The following is a 25,764-nucleotide window of genomic DNA, read 5'->3' on the forward strand; positions in this document are numbered from 1 at the left end:
GACCTTCTGAAGCTTTAAGGAGAGAGCAGGGGGGTCTATGCAAGGCAGGATTTGCCTGCTATTGAATCGGGGAGGCCAAAAGCTGCAAGTTAGGAATAAAACCACAAATGCTCAATTTTATTTTATGTTTTATAAAAGAAAAAATTGCACAAAGATTGAGAATTTCAGTCTCTCAAAGTACTTATATGGCCCACAACACCTGAGTATCTGAGCTCCACACAATCAATAGTGGAGTTTTCTTTACAACTCCCCTTTGATGTAGGAAGGTTCTATTATCCCCATTCTTCACATAGAGAATGGTGGTACAGAGAGATTAAATGACTTACCCAAGGTAAAACAGAAAGACTGTGGGACTGACTAATTTTTCATAGATCTCGTTGAGTCTCAGTCCAGTGCTTTAATCAGAAAACCATTTAGCTTCAGAGACAGCAAGAAAGGGACCAGATTGCCTCCAAAGAGGTTCAGAGACAGCAGACAGTGAGAGAATCCTCATGCTATGCACATGTTCAAAATCTTTCACAGTCCAACCTGTCAAGTGGGCCCTTCTCAGACTTTATTCTAAGTCTGCCTGCTTCATACACAGTGCTTTGGAAAACAGGTAATATGTTGGGGACACAAAAAAATGAGAGTGCATGTGCAAAAATTTGTTCACTCCGGATGAAATGTAACATTAAAAAGATCAGTTTGCCACTAACCATAGTTGCTAAAAGAGATGGAAATTAAAGGGGGGGGGGTGGAATTAAGAGCACTGAGAAAGCTATGACTATTTTTAGTTTTTCCTTGTTATGTTCAGTTAAGTGAACTGGTTTGGTTTTAGTGGTTCACTAAGCAATGATTACAGTCTACAGTAAATGTGTTTAAATGTTAGCTAACTGGACATTAGTGCATTTTAATTCTCTGAATCAACCATGTAATTCTCTTCATCAGTGGGAATAAGAGACACTAGGGTAGTGTACAATGCAAGTAAAAAATAAAATATTGTATTTAAAAGACTATTCTGTTGAAGGTCCTGGCCAACAATATATAGCAGAAAAATTAAGTTCTTTCTTTATCCACAGCACAACGTATCAGGATAAGATTCTCCATGTTTTGTCTTCACCTAGAAGGATTATGGTCAGGGATGAGGAGGTTCACCATGCCGTGAGCCTTTAATCCTTGCCTTCTGTTTTGGGACTTTCATAAGTACCAGTTATATGATGCTCACACACTAGAAAATGAACTGAGATCTTCATTTGATTTCACATAATTGTTTGCTACTAAACAACTTTCAGATGGTAACAATTTTTGATCACTACCTCACTAGACTGGATTTGAACCGGTAACCTAGCGGTGAAAGATTCTGTACTCCACTACCAACCCTGTGTTATTCTCTCCCTATTTTTGTTTGTTTGTTTTGTTTTAAGGCTTCAAAGTGGTGTGATGTGGATTAAACAATCGGAAAACCAATTTTATCCCCTCACCGCCCAAAATTAGATCCAGTTAAATTTTTTCAGACTTTAGATACTGAAGCTAAATTTTCTATATGTAAGCTGTATATTTTCAATAAGATTTCTGCGTATGGGAAACTCTTGATAAAATGAAAAAAGATTTTTTTCAAATAAAATAAGACTGTTCTGACTAGACAAGAGACAATCAACTGATTTATATTAAATGAAGTCTTGAAACCAACATTTAGAATATTTATTCTAAAAGTTTAATGGGGGGGGAGAGAGGGAACAGAAACCATTACAAGTTCTATTGCATCTGTGTTAAACTCCCTTTATGTTTTAAGGCGATTATGCTAAGTTATTAAAACAGCCTGCTACAACCAATTTTAAAACTGCCACTCAGAACTGATCATTCACTTCAGAAATGTTCATACTTCCCAAATGCAGTGCTAAAACACAGTCCAAAACCTTTAGCCTTCTGGCCTTAAGCTCTATGGCTCTATGACCCCTTGGAAACCTTGAACTCTGGGGAAGTTTGGAACTGGATATGAGCTAAGGGACTTGGGTCACTCTCTAGTTAAAATGTGAGCAACTAGAATTGGATTCATTTTAATTAAAACTCAGATCAAATAATTTTCTTTTTCAAGGTGGAAAAATAAACAGTTTTAGAAGCACTAAGAAGTTTTTCATAAGATGGATACAGAATTTCCCCCATTAAAGTAGACACCTAGCAACAAGGTTTTAATTGTGCTCTTTTATTTATTCATTTTTACTCTTAAAGACTGTATTTTCTCCACAGTTTCCCACATTCTGTAGCTTTCTAGCACTGAGTCCTTAGTTACTATTTCTAGGTAGCAGTGAACAAGATATAAGAATAATCATCCCCACAAGAAATGTACATTTATCTGCTGGCTCAGGGCCCAATGTTTCTTAAAACTCTATTTTTTACCTCACAGAGCAGTGAAACTCAAAATTAAACACAACTGCAATTCCTAATCCTATAGTGGTAGGAGGAATATTAATATGACCTTTGAATGCACCAATTCTATGCTATGAACTCAATAAATTATTCAAGGACCAGAAATTATTTTTTATACCTAGTTTCACTGTCTGCTGACTACTACTTCAAAGAGTGCATGGCTCTTGAGATTCTGCTATTTTAATCATTTGTGCTTCAGTCAGTATCTGCCACAGAGTTTAACTTCTGTAAACTCTAAAACGCTTGATAGCATCAAACATAGCAATTGAGCTACAACAGTCCACAGCAAAGGAAAAACCTTACCGGATAATAAACTGTAAAGAAAATTTGGAGCACCCAAAATAGTGTTTCATTGGCTGTTTGGTTTAACAACAGGCCCAATACCCATTCAAGCACACATAATTCAGAAGGTCTGCCTGCCTGCAATAAAGGCCGAAATTGGATACTTGGTGAGATTAATTACCTAGATAGGGCATGATAATGCAAGTCAAATGGGAACGTAATTAAAGTGCACCTTCCATGAAAATTATTCATTGCTGATGGATCAGGTGACAGATAAATCAAAAGGCATTTTAAAAAAAGAACTACAGGTTAACTTGCAGCAGGTCTTTCCTCTTTAGAGGCTAAGGTAACTGCAGACATTGAATTCAATTCACGCTGTGTTGCTCTCATCATAGTACTATAAGACAAAAGAATAGATTGTAATGTAACCTCAGAGAAAGAGAAACCAATAGAGACGTTATCAGGATTGAGCCTGCAAACAAAAGGTCAACTAGAGTGGAACCAGTTGGCTGGCAGCTTTCAGATTAGTATATCTCTTTACTTTTGCGCCATAATAGGAGTCTGCAACCATAAAAGAAGGCAAGTGATGAATTAATAAGTTGACTAGTCCCTTGGGTACAATCTTTACAGATGAAAGACATGATGTCATCATAAAACAGGATTCTAAATTAGGTAATCAAGCGGCCCAAGTAGTATCTCACATTATTGCTATTTAATAAAGTCTTCTGAAATTTGTCATTAATTCTTTAACATCAGTACACGTATTTACAGTCCAGAAACAACAACAGTAAAAGAAAGAATGTTTTACAATAATGTGCAAGTGATATTTCCCAATGGGATATTAATTCTAAAGAAGAGCACTGCCTTTTATTTTTTACAGCCATAGGGGTCCACTGTGGACTCCTGGCATGCCAAAAGATCCTCTTGAGACATACTGAGGAAGGCGGATACATTGAAGTAAATGGATTTCTGAATGCGAAGGAATATAAGATTTGGCCCCCATTTGGCCAGATTCTGCAAATCGATACATATTCACAAAGTCCTTGACTCAAACAGGACTACTGACATGAATAAAGGTTTCCAAGATCCGTCTCTTTTTATACACATTTAGAAAGAAAACTAATAGGCTGATTTTAGATTTAATATCTGATGACCAAAGACTGCTGGAACATGCAACCCAGTTGTTAACAGCAATTCCCCAGAATTTTAAAAAAATATATTTTCCTATTGATTGGTGTTGCACATTTACTTTATTTTACATTGTCTGTAAGATTAACAAAATCCCACAATTAAATGCTGTCTGCACAATGAGATTACTCAGGTGAGTAAAGTGAATAGGACTGTGGCCCATTCTATGTGACTTTTATAATAAAATAAATAATAATCACCTCCACCACCATCTTACAGGGCTTGATCCAAAGCCCATGGAAAGCAGTGGAAAGATTCCCATTGCCTTTAATGAGTTTTATAGCAAGACAATGTTCCTGAAACAGCAAGTTATTACACTACTTCTACAAAAAGTATAGTCAAGATTTTCACAGATTTCCAGAAAATAGTATTGTATATTTAACAAATAGGTATTTTCTGTTCTAAAGAGGAACTCTGAGCGTTTTGGTTTTTTTTTTAATTCACACATTATTATTTACTTCCCCTTCTCATACAAGATTGAGAGATTAAAAAAAAAAGAATGTAATTTTTGGCAATAGATGAGTATTTTGTTCATGCTACATGGTGCAACAGAAAGTTCAAATTCAACTGAAATTTAGTTTACTTGATCCCAAGTTCAGCTTTTTAACTATAACAAACTATCTGAGCTTGTCAATAAGTTCTGAAATTGCAGGAGGAGAGAATGCAGTACAAAAAACAAGTCCAATCATTTGGGTGCTTTTTTTAAAATTTAAATTTGAAATCATTTTTGGTTCAATAAAGCAATGTACCAAAATATATAGGTCACAGGGTCACCGATTAGATATTCAATACTGTATGTAGTTCTATTTTCTTAATGGTTATTGATTACATTAAAAAACACAGTTACTCTAACCACTTGACTCATTCTAATGAGATATTATTTTTTACCTCTCACAACGTTTTCACTTATAACTAGATCCCAACCAAGCTCTGAAGCAAAAACGTTTCTGTATGTCAGACTACCAAGCACCCATGTAGAGAACTGTCTGATATTTAGCCACTAGGACATTGCAATTAAGATTCATTTGTCCATTTCATCCGTGGCTCTGAGAAAATAATGAAACATCAGTGAAACAAGACAGCAGTTCACAGAAGGTGATTTAGCACCTTTCCAGTTGGAACACCTGTATCGCCTTTATGTTTTCCTTTCTGTGTTGTAGATTAGCTAACATAAATAAATCTACATAAAGTCCATCAGTTTCCTAGTCTGTTTAAATGACACTATTTCTGACATTAGAGTTATCAAGGAAAAACTGAACCAGGAAGAAGGGCCTGATACAGTTTCCATTGAAGGCAATGGGCATTTTGCCATTGTCTTCAGTGGGAGCAGGATTAGGCCTAAAAGAGTCATGCAGCAAATATACTAATGTGAAATGCTTATTTTAACTATTAAATGGAAAAACTTAATTGTCAAGCTGTGCTGCAGTGGCTCAAGAGCATGAGTACCAACCTCAGAGTAGACTGTTAAGATCCAGGGCACACACCTCAAATTGGCTGTGAGTTCTATACTCAATTTCACCAACCAATTATGAGGTGTTAACTCCACTGGCATTATGACAGCCTTAACATGGAGCCACAGACAGTCCCCTTGGGAATTCTGGCTTGCCACCCAGGTAAGCCTACCTTTGTGATACATGGCCCCTTACCCGAATACTAAAAAATAATAAGAGGAGATATACCAATCTCCTAGAACTGGAAGGGACCTCGAAAGGTCATCAAGTCCAGCCCACTGCTGTCACTAGCACGACCAAGTACTGATTTTTGCCCCAGATCCCTAAGTGGCCCCACTCAAAGACTGAACTTACAACCCTGGGTTTAGCAGGCTGATGCTCAAACCACTGAGTTATCCCTGCCCCCAACTCCTGTTGTGATTCTTGGTGTTACTCCCAATCCAAAAGGACCAGTCACTTAACCCAGGTCAGCTGCACCTTATATCTCACACTAAGGACAAAGCTTGTATCCAAACGTATAATAATCTATCTAAAGATTTATTACATAGGAAAAGGAAATAAGACAGTTATTTACATGGTAAAAGCATGCACAAATATATGCCCACAAGTTCCCATCTTAAGTTTCAAAAATAAACAGAAGGTTCTGTAATAAGCTAGCTTTATATGTCTTTTTGGGCTAACGAAGGCGAAGCACCACGGACCTTTTGCTTATGTCCTGTTCTCCATCCCCCGAGTCCCAGCTGCATGAAAATACAGTTCCTCCTTGTTAAGGTTTTTTATTTCCTTCTCCCCTTCTGCTTTGAGCTGCACACAGCAGATGGGAGGGATTCCCTTGCAAGACTCATCCTCATGTGGGGAGAGCAGGACAGAGTAAAACAAAGTCTTTTTTCCTCTTTAATGTTCTACTCTAGTCTGTCTGGTATTAACAGGCCTTCCTTTTCAAGCAGGACATAATACCTTCTAGAGACCAGCATTTCACTCAAATGAATGTGTCTCTCCTGTCTGGTGATCTACACAGTAACAGAGACTTACAATGTATACTCCGAGGGAATTCTGCACCACTGCACATGCACAGAATTTATGTCTCCCACAGATTTCTTTGCTTCCCTGCAGAAAAATGACTTTCTGACGGGAAGCAGAGGGAAGCCACAAGACCAGGAATTTGACAAATAAAATTTGCAGAATTTTGCAGAATTTTAAAATATTGTGCACAGAAATTTTAATTTTTTGGTGCAGAATGCCCTCAGGGGTAAATGCTAAATTATTACCTTACAATACAAGATACAGATGTTGTAAGTCAGACTAATGCATGAAGCAACTCACAAGCATTCAATGAAGTCTAAACATTAAACAGATTCTTATAACTCTAATATTTATTTTAATAATACTAACACACGGGTGAGCCAGACTGTGTACATGTCAGCGAAGACCTGGTCTGCCAGTGTCACACTAATATTTAACAGGACTTTATTTGTTTCTGGAGGAGGGATAAGAAGGCATCCCAGTCTTGCTCATGTTACTCTTCATAAGACATCAGATACAGAAGAGTTGCTGAAAGTATTCAGCTATCAGTTAAGATATGGTATGTGGACTATCAAGAGTTAAAAGAATGCACACAAACTAGATGTCTCATATTGAAAAATAAATGTTATTGTTCTAAGATGTCCCTCTGTCCAAGCTGTTTGCTTTCTTTGAGGGAGCTTCTCCCTGTGGACACAACAAGCGGGGGTGGGGGGGTGGGGGAATAACTGATCTGCAAAAAGAAGTTAGAAAAAATATTCCTAGGCTTAAAATAATTTGAAAAATCATAAGTTTCACTATTGATGAAATGATTATCTAGTTAAGACAAAACAGCCAGACAGGACTTGACCATTAATAGTTGAAAATCAAGTTCCTTTGCTGTCTCCTGACTTATTGCTGAGTGACTTGACATATTTCTAACTTGAAAATTTGCCTTAGGACAGCTCAACAGAAAGGCAACCTTATAATACAGAATTTTACTAAGGGACTAAGCCTATAGGATCATCAGGCACACAAAATCTTCTATATAGTACTTTAAAAGACTTCAATATATCCTAAAATTTCAACTTGACTTGGTGTTTGTCCACATTGCCCCTCAGTTCACACACTGTGATGTCAACAGCATTGTGCACCAAAGTGCTGCACTATAACTCCTCCATGTAAATGCTGCGTGTGCAAATGAAAGGTTCCTAGAATGCATTAACACAGTCCTCTTCAAACAAGACTACATTAAAGCAAACTAGGAACTCTACATTACACCTTTCTATTCACATGTCTATAGTCCTAACTGCAAGGTAGTGTAGACACAGCCTTAGATTATACAAAACAATTACATATTAAAATTAAGCTTGATTGTTTGCATCAACATGGTAAATGTATGCTACAATCTGTAGTTGTGATGGCTGCCTCTCCATATTAAAGAAAGCTGGACTCCGAGCACCCCTGTTTATTGCTATTGTTAGAATTTTGTTTTGTTGTTAATTCACATAGTGAAATTTGCTCTGCTCTTTTAGACACTGATCCTGCTACTGCTTGTGTTTAAAACTGAGGCCCCAGGGTCCAATCCGGCAAGCTCTGAGTCTCATAATCCTTTTCCATTCAAGTAACCACATTGACTTCATTAAGGATTAGTCTGCCTCATGTAAGTAAGGGTTTGCAAGATCAAGCTCTTAATTATCATGGCAGCTTCACAAGAGGCAGAAATCGTTTCAGTGGCACCTAACATGGCTATAGTCTTTCTCAACTGAAAGGCAGAATGCAGACTTTCTCCAGCTAAGGATGCAAAATTTCAACTGCACACAATGAGGTGCTTCTTTTTAAAAAGCTAAGAGCAGCCCACTTACAACTTTAAAATATCTAATGCACGTGGTCAATATCTTTGCCCATGCATGTCTATGCTAATATCATTAGACCAATCAGCTGTCTTCAATACCGTTTATCACAAAGTAGTGTTGTCTCATCTGCAGACCTCAGAGGGAGATGATGGGGCTGCCTTCCAGAGGTTTCATTCTTTTCTCTTGGAGAGATGTCAGTGGGCAGTTGTGGACAAAAACTCCTCTTCCTGAAGAGCAATCAAGTGCCACAGAGTGTCATTCTGTCATCTCTCATTCAAAGCATATATGGGGTCACTAGGAGTGCTTGAAGGAGTCACGGGGTGCAGTCTTATCAGTATGCCGAGGACACCCAAATGTATGTCTCTATCTCATCCTATTTGGACAGAGTGGTTCAGGGCCTCAGGCAGTATCTAGCTGAGGTTGGGAAGTATATGAGAGGCTGGTTGAAGCTCAACCACACAAGATCAAAGAGATAATGGTGGGTTGGGGAAGCAAACAATTGCTGGCAGAGGTAATATCAGACCCTTTAATTCAGGGAATATGTCAGACATTGGTTTCCACAGTTCCCAGCCAAGTGATGATTCTAGACCCCCAGCTGCTGTTAGATAAGCACATTACAGCAGGAGCCAGATCATCTTTGTACCATCTGTTCCTTGCCTGGAGGTTGGGACATTTTATTTTAGATTGGGAAATTGCCAGCATTATCCATTTTTTTCTCCCTCAAAATTAGACTATTACAATGTACTCTAGTGATCAAAGTTAGAGCAGAATGTAGCAGTTCTCCTACTGAGCAGGACCTCTGTCTGGGAGTACTTGACACTCATGCTCTGGAATCCCTGCCTACTGGTGCTCTCAGGTGTTGGTTTTGACTTATAAAACTCTAAGTCAGCTGAGACCTGCTTTCCTGAGAGATCACCTGAGAGGTGCTCAAAATGGATCACCCTCATTTAAAGCAGAGGAGGCCACCAAAAAAAAAAAAACATTTTTGGTGAGGGCCCCAGACCTTCAGAACTTGCTCCTCATCTTGGTTCAAGGTAGCCTGAACTTGATAACTTCTGGGCAAGAGGGGAGAAAGCTGAGCCTGGAGAAGGAGGAAGGGGAGAGGGAGGGTTCTGTTGCTCTGATTGAATGGCTAGCTACAATTATCGGTATATATTTATTTAATGCTACTGGCTGGCTGTGAATATGTATTGCAGGTGGATAATCATTAGTATAGGTCTGATTAATCGTTAGGGCACCTAGAGTTTTATCTATGGCATCTTTTTATTGTTGCTTAAATCTAAAGAAAAAAGGAATAAAACAAGTATTTTATACTGTTATTCACATTTTAAACATTCAAATATCATATATATTCATATCATACTAAGTATTTAAATACTCAAGTTAATGATTTTTATTTTAAAGACATCCCTACATATGCATATACTGAATAAAATGTCTTTGTTCAGTTAGTAGTAAATATCTTAAACGCAATGTACTAATATGATTAAATAAATAGCCTTTTAGGCCATTTTTGAACGTTGATTATGCGTCATTAATTTTCTTGTTTACTTATTTTTGTTAGTACTTTCTCAAAAATTAATGAAACATTAGAAAAGGCCCCAAAGATACTAAGTATATAACCTACAATTAATTAATTAACATGTTATGGTTGTGACAGGAATTGAGATAAAGGGCCACAAACCAACTTGGAATGCATACATAGAAAGGCAGAATGTAGCCCTAAAACTCTTTACTTGATTCATCCGACTGACCTCTATGGACATGTCTACACTGCAATTAAAACACCTGAGGCTTGCCCATGTCGGATGACAGAGGTTTGAGGGGCTCAGACTGTAGAGCTGTAAAACTGCAGTCTATATATTTGGACTTGGGCTGAAGCCTGAGCTCCAGGACCCCACCGGAGGGCGGGGTGGGGAGCGAGATAGCTTGGACTCCTGCCCAAGCCTGAACATCTACACCCCAGTTTTACAGCGCCACAGCCCAAGCCCTGAGAATATTTAATTGCAGTGTAGACGTACACTGTACGATACAAAAGAGTAAACTGCTCCCTCTTTCTTGCTAATCAGATAGCAACTAAAGAAACTTAGTTACATCAGTAAATGTCTGGAGCAATTCCAGTGAAGGCTTCTGGAGAAAGAAGTACATTGGCTTTGAAATACTATCACTCGGTTCTTTATTTCATATACACGATTCTGTCCAAGTCTACAAATGTTATCACACAAGTGGGTACACGGAACTTGCTGGGACAACAGTGTGCAACAAAACTCTTAATGTATGTGTAAGGGTTTGAAGGATATGGCCCTAAGGCAGAGAAATGGAAAACAGAAAATTACAGCTATAAGGCTATATCCTGGGAGGTCTGCCACAGACTTCAATGGAACTGAAAAAATTGTCCTACAGAGACCAGTAAATATAGTCTGAACCCAGGAGAAAGCGAGAACAGGAAATACTTCAAAACATTGGTTGTGTGTGTGTATCAGAGAGAAGAGAGATGGGATGAAGAAGAGGGGTATCCCCAAACTGTGGTTCTATAAGGATTTGTCATCATTTTTTTAATTAATAAACTATTAGGATTTGGATGTAATTAGCTCATAGCCATGCCTTTAAAAATCTGTTAATACTGAAGTGACTTGAGATAAGTGGCCAATGTTGTCTGTGGTATGCTTTGCCAAGAATACTTAATAGTTTAAGGACAGACAGGCAGTGGATTATGGAGGGAGCTTTAAGTTACAAATTTCATTTAAGGCTGCTTTGTTTTGTGGTTGATATCTCAGTTTTAACAGCTTACCATAAAGAGGCATAAAATGTAGTTTATGGTACATTACAACTTAGTGCATTTGAATCGGTCACACAATAGCAGGATTTCCATGCTGTTATCATCAGCCTGATTTAGTTGACTTGTGTTCACATGCGGGTGCAGTTATGTAACACTTAGCTCAGACAAATGTCTCTGCTCTTGCTCTTCTCTAGTCTGCTGTAGTTAATGACCAAATATTGTTAAAAATTGGAACACTAATTATCTGCTGTCGACATGCTATGGATAATTAAGAATGGCTCATACTGAAGCCATGCTAATTGTTTTTCACAGGTCTCCTTCTCCTGTCCTTGTGTCCTCAAAAAGGCAGGCAGCTACAGGTTTGTACAAACATCTCTGTCACGTACATTGTCACAGAACATACATCATTCTTTCTGGCTCATCCCCGATTAATTTTGCTGGCTTGCAGCAATTATCTCTCCTTTTGTGACTGACCTCCTGGTAAATGGAATGCAGGATGGCTGAATAATTTTTTCCTGTGGATTTTACTACTCCATTGAACCTTGTTGGTCGCCCACAAAAGAACACAGTGAACTTAAGTCATAAAGTATTTGAAATTGAAACAATGTAGAAACTGTATTTTAGCAATTGTAATTGATAGCTCTAAAAAGTCAAGTCTTGATAATGTTCTCTCATTTACCCTATTACTTGGATCAGTTATTTAAAGTTGTTAATGATCCTCCTGGATCAATGTCTTTTGCTTGTAGCTATAATTTACTGTATTGGTGGATTACTACAGATGTTTTCATAAATGGCTCTGCATCATTCCACCAGATTGCTTGTCGGCATCAAATTTGCTTCCATTCATCACTTATGAAGCAAAGAAGATAATCAGTATCTACTATCTTAAAATTAAATACTGAATGCAGGATAACAGTTTTATTGTTCTCAATTTGCAGCTTCCCACCATGGCTCTCTCAGATTGACCACAGATTTTGCCCTAGAACTAGATCCAATGATATACTTTGACTTTACCACTGAGAATTTATAATAGAAATGCAAATGTATACAAAAATAGTTCAATCAATAAAAGTACCACCATTATCACTGCACTATCCAATAAAGAATGTGTATTGAGTCTGATGGCTTGGAGAACTGCACTGGGAAAAACTGTCCATGCTAGGTCTTGAACACTGGCTTTTTGGATCCAAAAGCAGCAGATTTATCTAATCTTAATATATCCTTATGTTGTTGTTTTTTTTCTATAATGCCCCTCACTAAGCGCTCATGAAAGCAGAGCAGGAAGAAATGAAGATATAGCCCCTCTGCCTTCCAGAAACAGTTCACTCTCTCTCTCAGCATGGACTCATGCATTTTTACTTCTGGACCCCTTGCCAAAACCCTTTTTTCCATGAAGTTGAATCTCTGCTGCCACTTAAGCAAGAAGAGTTTAACCTTAAGCAGCAGCAGCATTATTGTTGTTATTATTATTATGAATCATTTATAATATGGTAGGGCTAATCAGGACTAGATTTAATTGAACTAAGTGCTATATAAACACACTTGGATCTGCTTTTTAAGAACTAGAGGATGGGATTGAACATCCTCACTAGAGAGTTGTCTGAACATCATTTTAAGAAAGCACTCCGCTCAAAGCATTCTCAATACATTGCCTCATTGCACATTTGCCCTACAAACCATACCAGCTATGACAAATTCATCACAGCGGGCATCCAGCTATTAAATAGGCACCAATGTGAGGAATCTATCCCTCCTAGAACTTGTAGACAGTGTCCTCCCAGAACTCGACAAGACGTTCTGCATAAACTGAGCAGAAAAAGTCTCAGAAGGTATCCCAGCACACAGATACTCTCTCATTTAAGCTTAATGTAAAAACTCATTATCCCTATGTGAACCATCTTCTTTTCTTTATTTACAGACTTCCATAGAGACCATTACAGTACACTGCCTCTATCATCACATTCTTCATTATGTAGAGATGTTACATTTAAAGAAATTTTAATTCACTACATAGGAGCTCAATTAGGCTTTCAGATACCAGAGGGCTTATGCATTTGCAATAGTGTTTTTCAGCAGTAGTGTTCATTTGCTTATCTAAGAGAGTGACTGTGAGCCTTTACTATTTAAAAAAAAAATTCCAAAAAAACAAAACAAAACAAAAACACCTATAATACCAAGGATGTGATGTCAGCCTACAAAACTCAGGAAATTCTGCGTCAAAAATCTCTTCACATTGTCTTTAATCATAATTATAACCAAGTACACTCTCAAAACTCTGTTTTTACTAGGCAAAAAACATAAGTGGAACATTTTAATTCTAAATTTGCTAGTATTTCAGTCAGATCTTTGAACTCATGTTAAGTATTTTGAGTTTAGTATAATTCGAACACAGTAAACCAAAATATCTATACATTGTATTATATTGATAATACTTTAAACTCCTATTGTTTGTTCCACTGGAAAATTTCAAAATATCTTGCAACTCCTGAGAAGTGAATCTTTACAACTAAAGATAGGCTAAGTATTATTATTCCCATTTTACAGATGAGGAAACCAAGGCAAAGGAACTAACTCTATATACTCAGGCCACACAAGAAGACTGTGGCAGAGCCCAGAATACAACCCAAATCTCTTGTCTCCCAGCTCTCTATTTTCTCCACTATTTTTCCTCAATAATTAGTTCTAAATATAACACTACAATGTTGTAACTAATATGATGCATAATATGGAACTTCAACATTTTCAGAATAAGTACTTCTATGCAGCTCATGGTCATTGATATATAATTTATTTACATAATGATGCAGGTGCACACATGTGTAAAACATTCCAAGAAAGGTCCTCACTTGAGCCCCTGACTTATTCTATAGCCTTAGGCACCTACTTGGACTGCTCCGTCCCTACATCTCCAGTGGCTCATTACATCCTAAAGGAGGCAGCAGAAAAGGAGGTGGGGTCATGACTTCACTCCCAGAAACATTAGCCTATGGAGCTGTGATCTTCTTACAAAGGAGATAGTAAGCTGCACTTCATAAACTGGTGTGTTCATGAGTGTGTTGGCCTTTGCACTACAGAGATGCAGAAAACTTCCTGGTGTTCTGTTTTGGGATGGGCAGTTTTTCACTGACCCAAATGCAAGATTGTGCACACTTAGCATAATCACACTGGCTGCACAATCTCTCCTTTCTGGGTTTAGACTGTGCTTTGTATCTACCAGTTTCCACCACTGGGATGTGGTCACTGATTCTCTATTTGATGAGTCTGCCTTGGTTTTGCACATTTCACTGTGGTGAGATAGACTTCTACAGAACTACAGAGTTAATGTGAGATGTTGGTGAATTTACCAACCACCTGATTGAAAGGGATAATTTGATTTGCCCCATAAACAGGTAGGAGACCACACACACATACACAAATCCATCAGATCCATAAGTCTCTGAGGCTCAGCAGGAAAAAAAAAAAGACTGACTTTGGTGTTGAAGTAGGCATGGAATAGTGCCTCTACATTGAAATGGAGGAACTGATGTAAGGCCCAACAACAGCAGTAGCTGAGTATCTGTAATTTAATAAGTATCTGCAACAATCAATAATGCACAGACTCCAAATAGCAGTACTAATATCAACTCAGGCATGTCCTCTTTTATATAACCAAATGGTCTATATATATATGCAAAGTTAGACACATTTTGGTCCTGTCCAAGGAACACAGAAAATGGCCAGACACTTAAATAAGCTCATTTCCACAGCTGGCCACTTTGTGCATTATAAGAAGGTTGAAAATAACATAGCTACTTCCTAAATCAGTAGGTAGACCATACATTAACTAGTTGAAACCACCCAAAATTATGCTAAAATTGGGTCTACAGCATCATCCAAGCAGATCTTAGTGGTACATTCCAACTGCTTCCATCACCCACTTGTTAATTTTTCAAACAAGCACCTTCATGCTTTCTCCTAGGCTCACATTTGGGAAGAATATCCACAAAACTAATCCATTATCCTCCTTCAAAACCCTCCTGAAAAACTCCTTTTCCCATAAGACCTACAAAAAACTTGACAACAGGCTGCTGTTGTGGAGAGACCACTGTCTATCAGGCTGACCAACATTGTCTCATTGTTTCCTTGTACTCCCCCATCTCCAGCTATTTGTCTCATCTTATACTTAAGATTGTCAGCTCTTTAGGGAAGGGACCATCTTTTTTTTCTGTGTTTGTACAGCACCTGGCACAATGAAGTCCTGGTCTCTGATTAATAAAAACAGTAAATAATAATTGATGTGTGTGACACTCCATGGTAGAGGGAGTGTCCACACTTGGCGTTATTCAGCCAAGAAGTTTGATTTCATGTCCCACTCTGGTTCCCACTTTGGAAATTTCTCAAAGGGGGATTCACTGAAGATGTGCCAAGACTTACCTCCCTTATAAAGAGTCATTGGCCTTGTCTACACTATGGGGGCAGATCGATCTAAGTTACACAACTTCAACTACGTGAATAACGTAGCCGAAGTTGACATACTTAGATCTACTTATCGCGAGGTCCACACTATGGTATGTCAACATTGACTCTCCTTGTGCTTCTCATTCAGGTGAAGTACAGGAGTTGATGAGAGAGTGATCTTCAGTCAATTTAATGCTAAACTGACTGTCGATGCATCAATCTCCTCTTGTCGATCCCCCGGTAAGTGTAGACAAGCCCTCATAACATATCTTCAGATAGCCTACTTACACTCCTGTGGCCAGCCAATTCACCCATCCCATAATTTGTCCATACAGAGTCATCCTCCACCTACACTAAGAGAAGATAACGTAGTAAAAAAAATGTTTGAGACATGGGAAATCTGACTACCCAATAGTTAAAGTCACGTTAGTCAAGGCTGAGGACAAAGCCATTTTTCAGCATGAAATCACTGCTTAGGGATTAGCATTGCACAGTCCATCAGTAAGCCAATGTTCTTTGGCATATGCTGTTTCTGTGTGTCCTATATACCATTTTATGACATTAGTTTAGTTAACAAATTTGGGGAAGGAGGAGGAATGAAGGCACAAAGTAAGTGAAAAGTAGCTTCAGTGCACAAGACTGAATATTTAACAGTCACACTGCCAGGCCTAATTATCTCCATTTCACATTGCTTTTTGACTGTGCAGCTGGCAACATAGAATTCAGCTGCAAATGTATAAGCCAATTTCCTATTTCCCATAAATTAGTTAGAGTAGCCCAATATTATTATTAATTTAATAATATAAATTTCATATATGCTGTGCCACAGATACTTGCTGTATTCTTTTAAATGACTGTGGCACCCTGCTCTTGAAAACTGTCAGGTGTACTGCTGGTCAAAATATGAGAAACATTTCTGAACAAAAAAATTGCAAAAAAAGGCCAATATTTTATCAAAATATTGATTTTGACAAAAAATACTCAGGTTTAGAAAACTTTAAACAGCTGTAATTAGCAATAAGTAAGATGTAATATAAAGTGAGAGCTTTCTATTCTATTCTATGCTATTCCTATATCTTACCCAACATTACAGTATCTAGCCAGTGCATTAAGGCTCAGACTTGCCTTTCACTGAAGCGAATGACAGAATTTCCTTCAGTAGTGCAGGAACAGACCCTAAGTGACATGACTAGCATCTGCCCTGTGTGTTTCTTTTCTACCTCTTAGTTAGTAATATCTACCTAAATAGTAAAACAAATTTAAATCCCATGTTCTGTGGCAAGTTTTCAAGAACATAATCTTTGCTCTTTCAGGCTTTTTTGATTATTAAGCTATAAAAACAGCCTGGAAATCATATTTTGATGATTGTAATTTACTGTGACTGAAATCTCAGTGGACTGATTACTATGCTTCAGATGGTTTAAAACTCTTAATATAATTTTTAGGGCTGATTCTATAATAATGCCCTAGCTAGTATTTTTAAGTATCTCTTTAATCTTGTGGATCTTCCACTAAAATGCTACACTGACTGACATAATCAGTCAATGAACAAACTCCTTCCTCAGATCTGGTAGTCTCTGTTTCAGACAGAGGAATTCTTATTGTCTTTCTCCATAAGCTTCATTCAGGTATAAAACCAGCTACAACGTCCTGTCAAATACCTGTAATATTAATCTGACAAAATGATTTAGATGAATATGTATTTATTTCAGTGGATATAACCTGATCTATTTCTTAAAATTTTAATTATGTACAGAAAAGGCATAATAGCAATTGTGAGAAAAAATAACTTCAATGGGCCAATAATTTTTTTTACAGTATTACTTGTACTCAGTTGAAGCCACAGACTATACAGAGTTCATAAAGAACTATCCTACCCATCCTTTGGCTTAGACGGGTGCATGCAAGGTTGAAGAAAATGCAAAGTAAACAAAATACATTAAAATATATCTTGGACATTATTTTAATAAATAGAAGTAGCAGTGGTTTTCTAACTCTCACTACGAAAACCAAACACAATGGTAGCCCAAAATATAACCATCAGTACGTGTACCTTTCTGATCTCTACAGCTTCAACAGAACTGATTTATGAATGTTACCCTGTACACAATCTAGGGCTTTATTTTAAAAAGTTTGTATTTTTAGTGATAATGGACCCAATCCTGCAAACATGTATGTACATTTTGAACTTTGAAGTATGTGAGGCATTTGGGAACGGAGCTGCACACTAATGTGTGTGTGAATTGGTTCCGTTCCAAAACTCAATATCTCGGAAAGGAGGAATGGGAAGGGGTGGAGAAAGGACATGCTGGGTTTTGTCAGTTTTCTCCTTAAAATAGTTAGTAGATTGGGTTGATAATCCAGTTAAAAATCAAAGAAACCCACAAATTTGTGTTTGTTTTTAAATTTTTGAAACAAGTAAAAAAACCTGATTATTGAAAAATTTCCACCAGTTCTGCAGCTGTTCTTTAGTTGAAATTTTTTTGACAAAAGATTTTGTCAAAAAATTTAAAACTTGGAAAAATGTGAGCACCTCTAGAAGTTAGCAAAATCTGGACTTATAGTGCTGCGGAGGATAAAGGCTTGAGGAAGATGTTGAAAGACATTAGATGTGGTGGGGACTGAAACCTCTGAACACAATGAGAAAGGAGAAATAGTGTTAAAAAAGGAGAAAAAATAAATGTATAGGGGAGAAAGTCTGAATAGTTCCTGGATTTCCTCCAGAAGTGTTCAGAGGCATATAAGCAGAGCTGAGGAAGAGGGTGTGAAGTGCGGGTGTGGTGAGAGAGAGGGACAAAGGAATCAACAGTGGAAGATAGAACAGAGTTGACCAAGCAATCCACAGTGCAGAGGAAGGGAAGGAGTGGTTAAAAGGTGGCAGAGACCTTAGGGATGTTGATGGATTAAAGCAGGGGTAGGCAACCTATGGCACATGTGCCGAACGTGGAACACAAGCTGACTTTCAGTGGCACTCACACTGCCTGGGCCCTGGCCACCGGTCTGGGCAGCTCTGCATTTTAATTTAATTTTAAATGAAGCTTCTTAAACATTTTAAAAACCTTGTTTACTTTACATACACCAATAGTTTTGTTATATATTATAGACTTATAGAAAGAGACCTTCTAAAAATGTTAAAATATAATATTGGCACGTGAATCCTTAAATAAGAGTGAATAAATGAAGACTCAGCACACCACTTCTGAAAGGTTGTGGACCCCTGGATGAAAGCATGGAAGGCTAAGTGGTTGGTGATTAGTGCACAATAGTGAGAGAGATAAGAGTGTGGTTAGAGAAGAGGAACTTGGAACAGATGTAGAAAGGGAGCAGCATGGCATGAAGAAAAAGTCCAGGGAGTGGTCATTTTAATAGTGGGAGAACTAATCTAGGCTTAAAAGATACATGAGGTAGTAAGGTCCAACGAGTTGGAAGCTGAAGTGTCAGATAGGACTTCCGGGTGAGAGCTGAAGTCACAGAAGGTGTGGATGGGAAATTGAGGGATGAATGTAAGTGTTAAGAACTGAATACATGAAGCCATTTGTAGTACATAACCCAGCAAACACTGTCTGGGAGGAAGGCAGAAATGGAATTACAGAGCAGTAGGCAACAGACTGGAGTGGGAGATCAAGAAACCAACAGCTCTTCCAGTGCACCTTTGCTTGCTCACTGCTTCTGCTGTGAGACAGCTCATCGTTGAAGGAGGAGAGTTAGATTTCAGTGAGAATGAGGAGGAGGACAAAAAAAGCATGTGGATAGTGGTGAGATAGTTAGACCTGGAGCAGGCATTCCAAAGTGAGCAGAAGAAAGGTTGAAGGGGATGGGATAGGATGGATGGTGGAAAGGGACAGGGAAAGGTGTGGGCAACAATCCTGGGAAGTGTCAGGAGAAGCAAGGAGAGAAGAGGATGGGGAGCTGGAGCAGGTGGTGAAGAACGTAGAGGCTTAGATACCCATAATGAAAGAGACTGCAGAAGTACCTAAGAATGCTAGAAACAGTTCATGTCACACAACCTTACTAGAGGGATATTTTAGACCCAGTTTAATTGTTTTATCCATTTGTTTATTTCTTGTTATCTTATATCAAATAGCCAACTCTCATGATTGTACTGTGAGTCATGATTTTTTTTGTTTTTTCTTAAAGCCTCAGCTCTTAGAATCCTATAATAACATCAGAATCTCAGCTTTCATTTAAAAGGGGGAGAGAAGTTCCAGCCCTAACGATCGCACAGAAAAGCTTGAAAACATCAGTCCTGAAAGCACAAAAATTAAAAGCCAAGCAAAAAGAGCCTGAGTTTGTTATTTTTAAAAATCTCATGAGTTTCAAGTTAATCTTTTTTAGGGGAGGGGGCTTAACTCATGGATTTTTAAATGTTTTGGGCTGGCAACATGGAATGGGTTTGGAACAAAACTACTGGGTGACTTTCACTTGTTGAGACAGAGCAAGCACTCGGCAGGTAATTCCTGACAAGGAGCCTGTGCAAGGAGGGGGAAGGCCGCTAAAAGTTCCAACATCTTATTGATTGCCTCTGTTTGTCACTGAAAATGCAGAGTGATCCATCAGTATTTATTGGGTAAGAAAGAATGCAGAATAAGGTAGTTTTAAAAACACTGTTAATAATACACATTGGTAAAAAATGTGACGACTGCTTAAATATCTAACTCCCTGAAATGACAACTCCAATTATATGGGATAGAATTATCAGTGATGTAAATATTGGGGCCTAAGTGCCAAAGTAGTCTAAGTTGCATGCCTGATAAGTACCAAGTTAGCACAAAAGGAATCTAACTCCTTGTAGTCTCGTGGGTTGTAGGTTGGGAGAGTAGGAAATCCGGAAAGGAGAGGGAGGGGGGTTGTGATCAATCAGAAAGAAGATATTCCAGGGATGCGAAAAGGTGAATTTCTCACAAACACAAGACCAACTGTGGTCCAGGAAGTCATAAAAGGACTAAGAGGATGGTGTAAGACAAAGAATTCATCAACCCTTGTCATAAACAGATGGTTAAGGATTAATGCCTCTTTTACCTGTAAAGGGTTAAAAAGTTCACCTAGCCTAGCTAACACCTGACCAGAGCGACCAATGGGGGAACAAGATGGTTCAAAAGGAAGGAGGGAAGTTTTTCTTTTGTTTAAAGTTTCAGTTTCAGTCGGAGTGAAAAAGATCAAGGAACCAGCCTCTTATCAGAGTAGTAAGTTTTAGAAAGGGATAAATAGGTTTATGTTTATTTCTTTGTAACCTGTCTTATGCAGTTAGAGGTAGAATCAAATTGGGTATTTGGGTATTATTTTTTTTGGGAGGGGGTGTAACTAAATTTGTGCCCAGGGGAACATCCTCTGTGTTTGAAATCTGTTGTCTGTGAGAGTAGCTGGTATGCTAATCTCTCCCAGAGGGTTTTCTTTTATCTTTCTTTTCTTTAATTAAAAGCCTTTTTTCTTAACACCTGATTTATTTTTCCTTGTTTTTAGATCCAAGGGGATTGGATCTGGACTCACCAGGGATTGGTGGGGGGAAAGGAGGGGGATGGTTAATTTCTCCTTGTTTAAAGATCCAAGGGATTTGGATTTGTGTTCACCAGGGAATTGGTGAAGTCCCTCAAGGCTACCAAGGGAGGGGATGGTTTTGGGGGGACAGGGAGTGATCCAGACACTGAAAATTCTGGATGGTGGTGGCAATACCAGATCTAAGCTAGTAATTAAGCTTAGAATGTCCATGCAGGTTCCCACATCTGTACCCTAAAGTTCAGAGTGGGGAAGGAGCCTTGACAACCCTACTGTAACTTACATCTGAACAAATGCATTCCCAAGTGCACTCACAAAGCTCTCAGTGGCATCACGCTGTTGCATGCAAGTCTGCTCTTGGATCCAAACAGCATTTCAACAATGAAAACAGGGTTGTATGGGCTTTAGTGGGAATGTCTGCAGGAATCAGGTGATTAAATTTTGGTCCAGTATTCTCTATCAGTATCAATTCTAGTTAACTGGCATACATTTACATACAAAAAAAAATATTGATGTATTTTGCAAAGAAATTGAGGGCTATAAGCAAATTACCAATACATAGTTCATATATTTGACCTATTATAAAAGCTTTTGATTTTGTAACATTTTCAATCTTATATGCTGTATATTACTAACAGGCCATTCATTTAGGACCTACAGTGGTTCTCCAAAAGGGTTCCTTTGTGGGCTGACCCTAAAAGCTACAACTCCTTTGCTCTCCCTATGTTTTGTGCTGAATCAGGTTGAAATGTGCCTGCATGCAAACAGATGACATGAGGTCCAGGCACCATTTAAGTCCCATTTTGAGGATTTAATGGAGTCTTAAATGGTGCATAAGCCTTGTGTAGCCCCTAGCAAAAACATAGGTGAATTTCACCCTCCATGAACAACTTTCTTACATGCCTCCACAAGGTGGGTCGTGCACCACTCCTTTGCTTCCCTCGCCAATGCACTCATCCACTGTGTCTGGGGCTTATACTGGAGTAGGTCCCACTCCTACAAGATTGGCGACCGCTGGGGTCTGCATAGATCAGCTTGCAGGATCAGAGTTTATTTTGCACATTTCATATCAGTAAACCTCAATTTAGATTCATGTTCTTTGGAAATTTCTAGCTCACACGTGCGGGCTAACATAATTTTTGTATTTCCACTTCTGACTTTGTTCTTTTGTGTTTTTGTAAGGTAGGCTGCATGGCTCTGGATACAGCCTATAACACCACAGGTTCTAAACACAAGATCCAACAGCTGTGCATCACACATACGTATTGCGAGCATTGTGGTGCTGGAATGCAGTTTATCCACTTACCTACCTCCTCCTCCAATATTTATTTCACAAAAACAAATAATTTGATCTTAAACATCTAGCCCCTCTATGTTAGCCAACTTGGCATCCCCTTCCCTGACGTGATCTCTTTGTCCCATTAACGTCCTGTTATACGTGGGAGAATAAAAGCAGATTAATGAGCAGAAAGTATTCTGCAACCTCATTTCTTTATAAATGAGTTCATGTTATCATTACACAATTATTTGAATTTTGGAAAGATAGCCCCAGGGATCCATTCATTGAAACAAAACACAAAAAGGGCAAATCTTACTGCAAGATTCCATGCTTGTGGTATGCCCAGTTATTACGTATAACCACCTAATGTGACAATACAATAGAAAGTGCAAAGGGTTTAGTCAGATACACATTTACACAAACAAAAACCAATACAGGCATACAAAGAGAATCATTTTTGCAAGTAGTATAGAAGAGTCCTAGTAACAAATGAGAGCTGCATGAATTCTAGTTTACTTGGCTATAAATAAATCTAACATTTTTCTTCTCTCCATGGTAAAAATAAAATAGGAGCACAGATGCATTACACTCTCCTTTGTGTAACCAGTCCCTCCATTTTCAATTATAGCCATCAATCTGTTCCATATAAAATATCCTCCCCCCCTCACTTAACCAAAGAAATCTGCATTATGCAGCAAAACCTTTTGCTACAAAACAATGTAAATGAGAACATTCCTTTTCTGTGAATATAATTGTTCTTGAAAAATGTTAAAAGGGACTAGTCTTTTCTTTAAAAGGATTTCTGTAGTTGAGAGAGAAAAAATCGTTTCCATTTATTTAGCACTTTTCATCACAAGATCTCAAAGTGCTTTTTAAAAGATGGGCATGTATTGTTTCCATTTTACAGATGGGGCAACTGCAGCGCAGAGTTGGAAGACAAACTTTCAAAACCGGACCTATGCTGTGTCACTATTTGATTGCCCAACCAGAGATATCTAGCTCCTGATTTTCAGAAGCAATGAGCATCCGAAACCTCAACTGAAATTTCAAAATCAGTGGACACTTGAAAATGTTGGCCTAAGTGACCTGCTCGAGATCACACAACAAGTCACAGAGAGCAAGAATACTAAAAACAGAATCCAGGTCTCTCGACTCCTGTGCCCTTACAAAATTTACCTAGAGACATGGTGGATTTTCCACCGCTTACACGCTTTAAAATTAAGACCGGATGTCTTTCTGGATGAGCTACAGCATTTATTGTAGAAGTTATGGGCTCAATGCAGGAATCACTTGGAGTAATTCTATAGCCTGTGTTACGCAGGATATCAGACTAGACCACCATAATGGTCCCCTCTGGCCTTAAAATCTATAAATCCACGACTATGAAAATACTAGAAAATGTATTAGGAACAATCCTATATTGGCAGACAGATAGAACAGATAATCTAAAAGGTCTTTTCCCACCTCCTTAGCTATGAATTCAGCCACTGGACCACACTTCCTCATACATATTTAGTGTGCTACTGGATCACTAAGGTACATATAATGGAAGTCCATTTCGCCAGCTAAATACCAGAGAACTCTAATTCTCTTCACCATAGGATAGTTCAGAATAGATGTAAAGCTGTCCTGAACCGATGTCCATCTGTTTGCTTGAAATGAGACAGCCATTTAATTAAACTGGTGGCAACTTCAAAAACCATGAGCAAGTGATTTAAAGGCAGCAAAGTAGGGTGCCAAAATGGGGTAACTTTTGGACAGTTATTAGTCTACATTCATAATCTCAACAGAAAGGCCAAAGGCTGAATGAACATGGAAACAGAGATTTCCTATAGGCAAGAAATGAGGTATATTGGCAGATCAATGTGGGGAGACTTGAACTACCCTGACAAAGCCTACATTTGAGGACTGTGATCCAGAGAACCTAGAAATGTCACAGACAATCTCAGGATTAGATAAATGTATAGCCCCTTTTCATTGAAAAGATTGTAATCATTTTTTCATTTTCAAGGCTGTTTTTCTTAATTATCTCCACAGACTACCCCCCCAGCCCTTCAATTCACTATGGAGACCAAAGTGGGTAGACTATGATTAAATGAACTGGTACAGTGAATGCTTCCATAGAAAATAATAAATATCTGCATTAAAAAAATCAGATTATGATGATCAATAAAAAGAGCTAAAAACACAAATTATGATAAATACTTTAAAACATTATTTAACATTATTCCTTAACCAGTCTATACACATTCATTTCCTATTTGCCACGTAGAATTCCTTCAGAAACCCAGCAAATGTAATTACTGCACGGGTTAAGATTTCTGCTTAAACCTCAGATGGTTAGTTTCCTAGCAGGGTTACTACACTGTCTCAAGATCATGCCACAAAGCAAAATCCAGTAGGGTCATAAGACCATTTTTTAATCAACAAGCAATTTACCATTTCACTATCCTGATATGAGATTTCCTAGATTTTTTTTATTACACATGGAGAAAATTGATACATTTTTCCCCCCTGGGCAATATGCTAGTTTGATTTTATTTTCCCTGACATTTCACCTGTCAGATTACAATAAATATAAGAGACAAAGAATAACTGTCACATTCTCACTGAATTTCATCATCAAATATCTGGACAAATTAAATAAATTGGAAGCGTAATCCTGAGGGAACACGTGAATGCTGAAAACAGTGTCAGATACCTAAGTCATCTTCCAGGATTCTAATACAAGTTTAAAATACTCAGAAAGGGAGCCTATGCAGAAGAACCTTCACACAGTATTTTTTCTTCAGTTCCTTGTAACACCAATACCGTAGTTAAGTAGAAGAGAGAATTTTTGTACAGACCCAAGAGAACCTATATAAAAGTATGAAGATAAATACATTCTGTAAAATGCTATTTGCCAAAACCAATTATCATGCCGAGAAAAGGTAGCAAGTTATCATGACATAGTATAAACATATGCTAATCAGGTGGCAAAATGAAAAGATTCATGAGAGAGAATCCATCAAACATAAACCAGAAAAACTGCACCCGCATTTTGCTGGTTCACAGTCTCTCTTGCTCTCACAGTGAGTCATGAAAACTTACCTGCTTGACCAGTGGTAATACTGACAGCTGCAAAGAGCCTCTGGGAACGGCTCAAGTCAGATACCCCATTTACAGCTTCCACTTCAAAAGTGTAATTAGCATGAGCCAGCAGGTCCAGGACAGTAACGTAGTTATCTACTAATCCAGTTTGCTGGGGCATATATCCAATGTTACTCCCACAGGGAACACATTCACCCTGCTCCCAGCTGCACCTTTTGCACAAAATTCGGTAGGTCACATCATTTCTTCCCCCATTGTCGGCAGGAGGACTCCATTCCAAACTCACGGTAGTCTGGTTGATATTGAAGATGAGGTTCTGTGGTGCAGATGGAGGTCCTTTGTAACACACACAAAAAGGACAATGTAAATACATAAAATCAGTGAGGGATACTTACTTAGTGTTTTAATTACTGAGGCTCAAACTTGACGAAGCATTTTTCTTCACATAAACATTTTATTAGATTTACTACAAACTACATAAAAGCCTCCTTGACCTCACTTGGC

The 25,764-nt window shown here is 38.2% G+C and overlaps 1 protein-coding gene across 2 annotated transcripts in view; it reads right to left on the bottom strand.

Annotated features, from left to right (window-relative positions):
* The window catches only part of EPHA7 (EPH receptor A7), a 184,562-nt gene that overhangs the window by 82,700 nt on the left and 76,098 nt on the right, over positions 1-25,764 (bottom strand). For both annotated transcript variants that reach the window (XM_030555964.1, XM_030555963.1), the window contains exon 5: positions 25,261-25,596. In XM_030555964.1, the coding sequence (XP_030411824.1) occupies positions 25,261-25,596 (336 nt within the window). The remainder of the gene's footprint in view (positions 1-25,260; positions 25,597-25,764) is intronic.

This window comes from Gopherus evgoodei, chromosome 3 (assembly GCF_007399415.2).
Source record: "Gopherus evgoodei ecotype Sinaloan lineage chromosome 3, rGopEvg1_v1.p, whole genome shotgun sequence".
Classification (NCBI taxonomy): domain Eukaryota; kingdom Metazoa; phylum Chordata; order Testudines; family Testudinidae; genus Gopherus; species Gopherus evgoodei.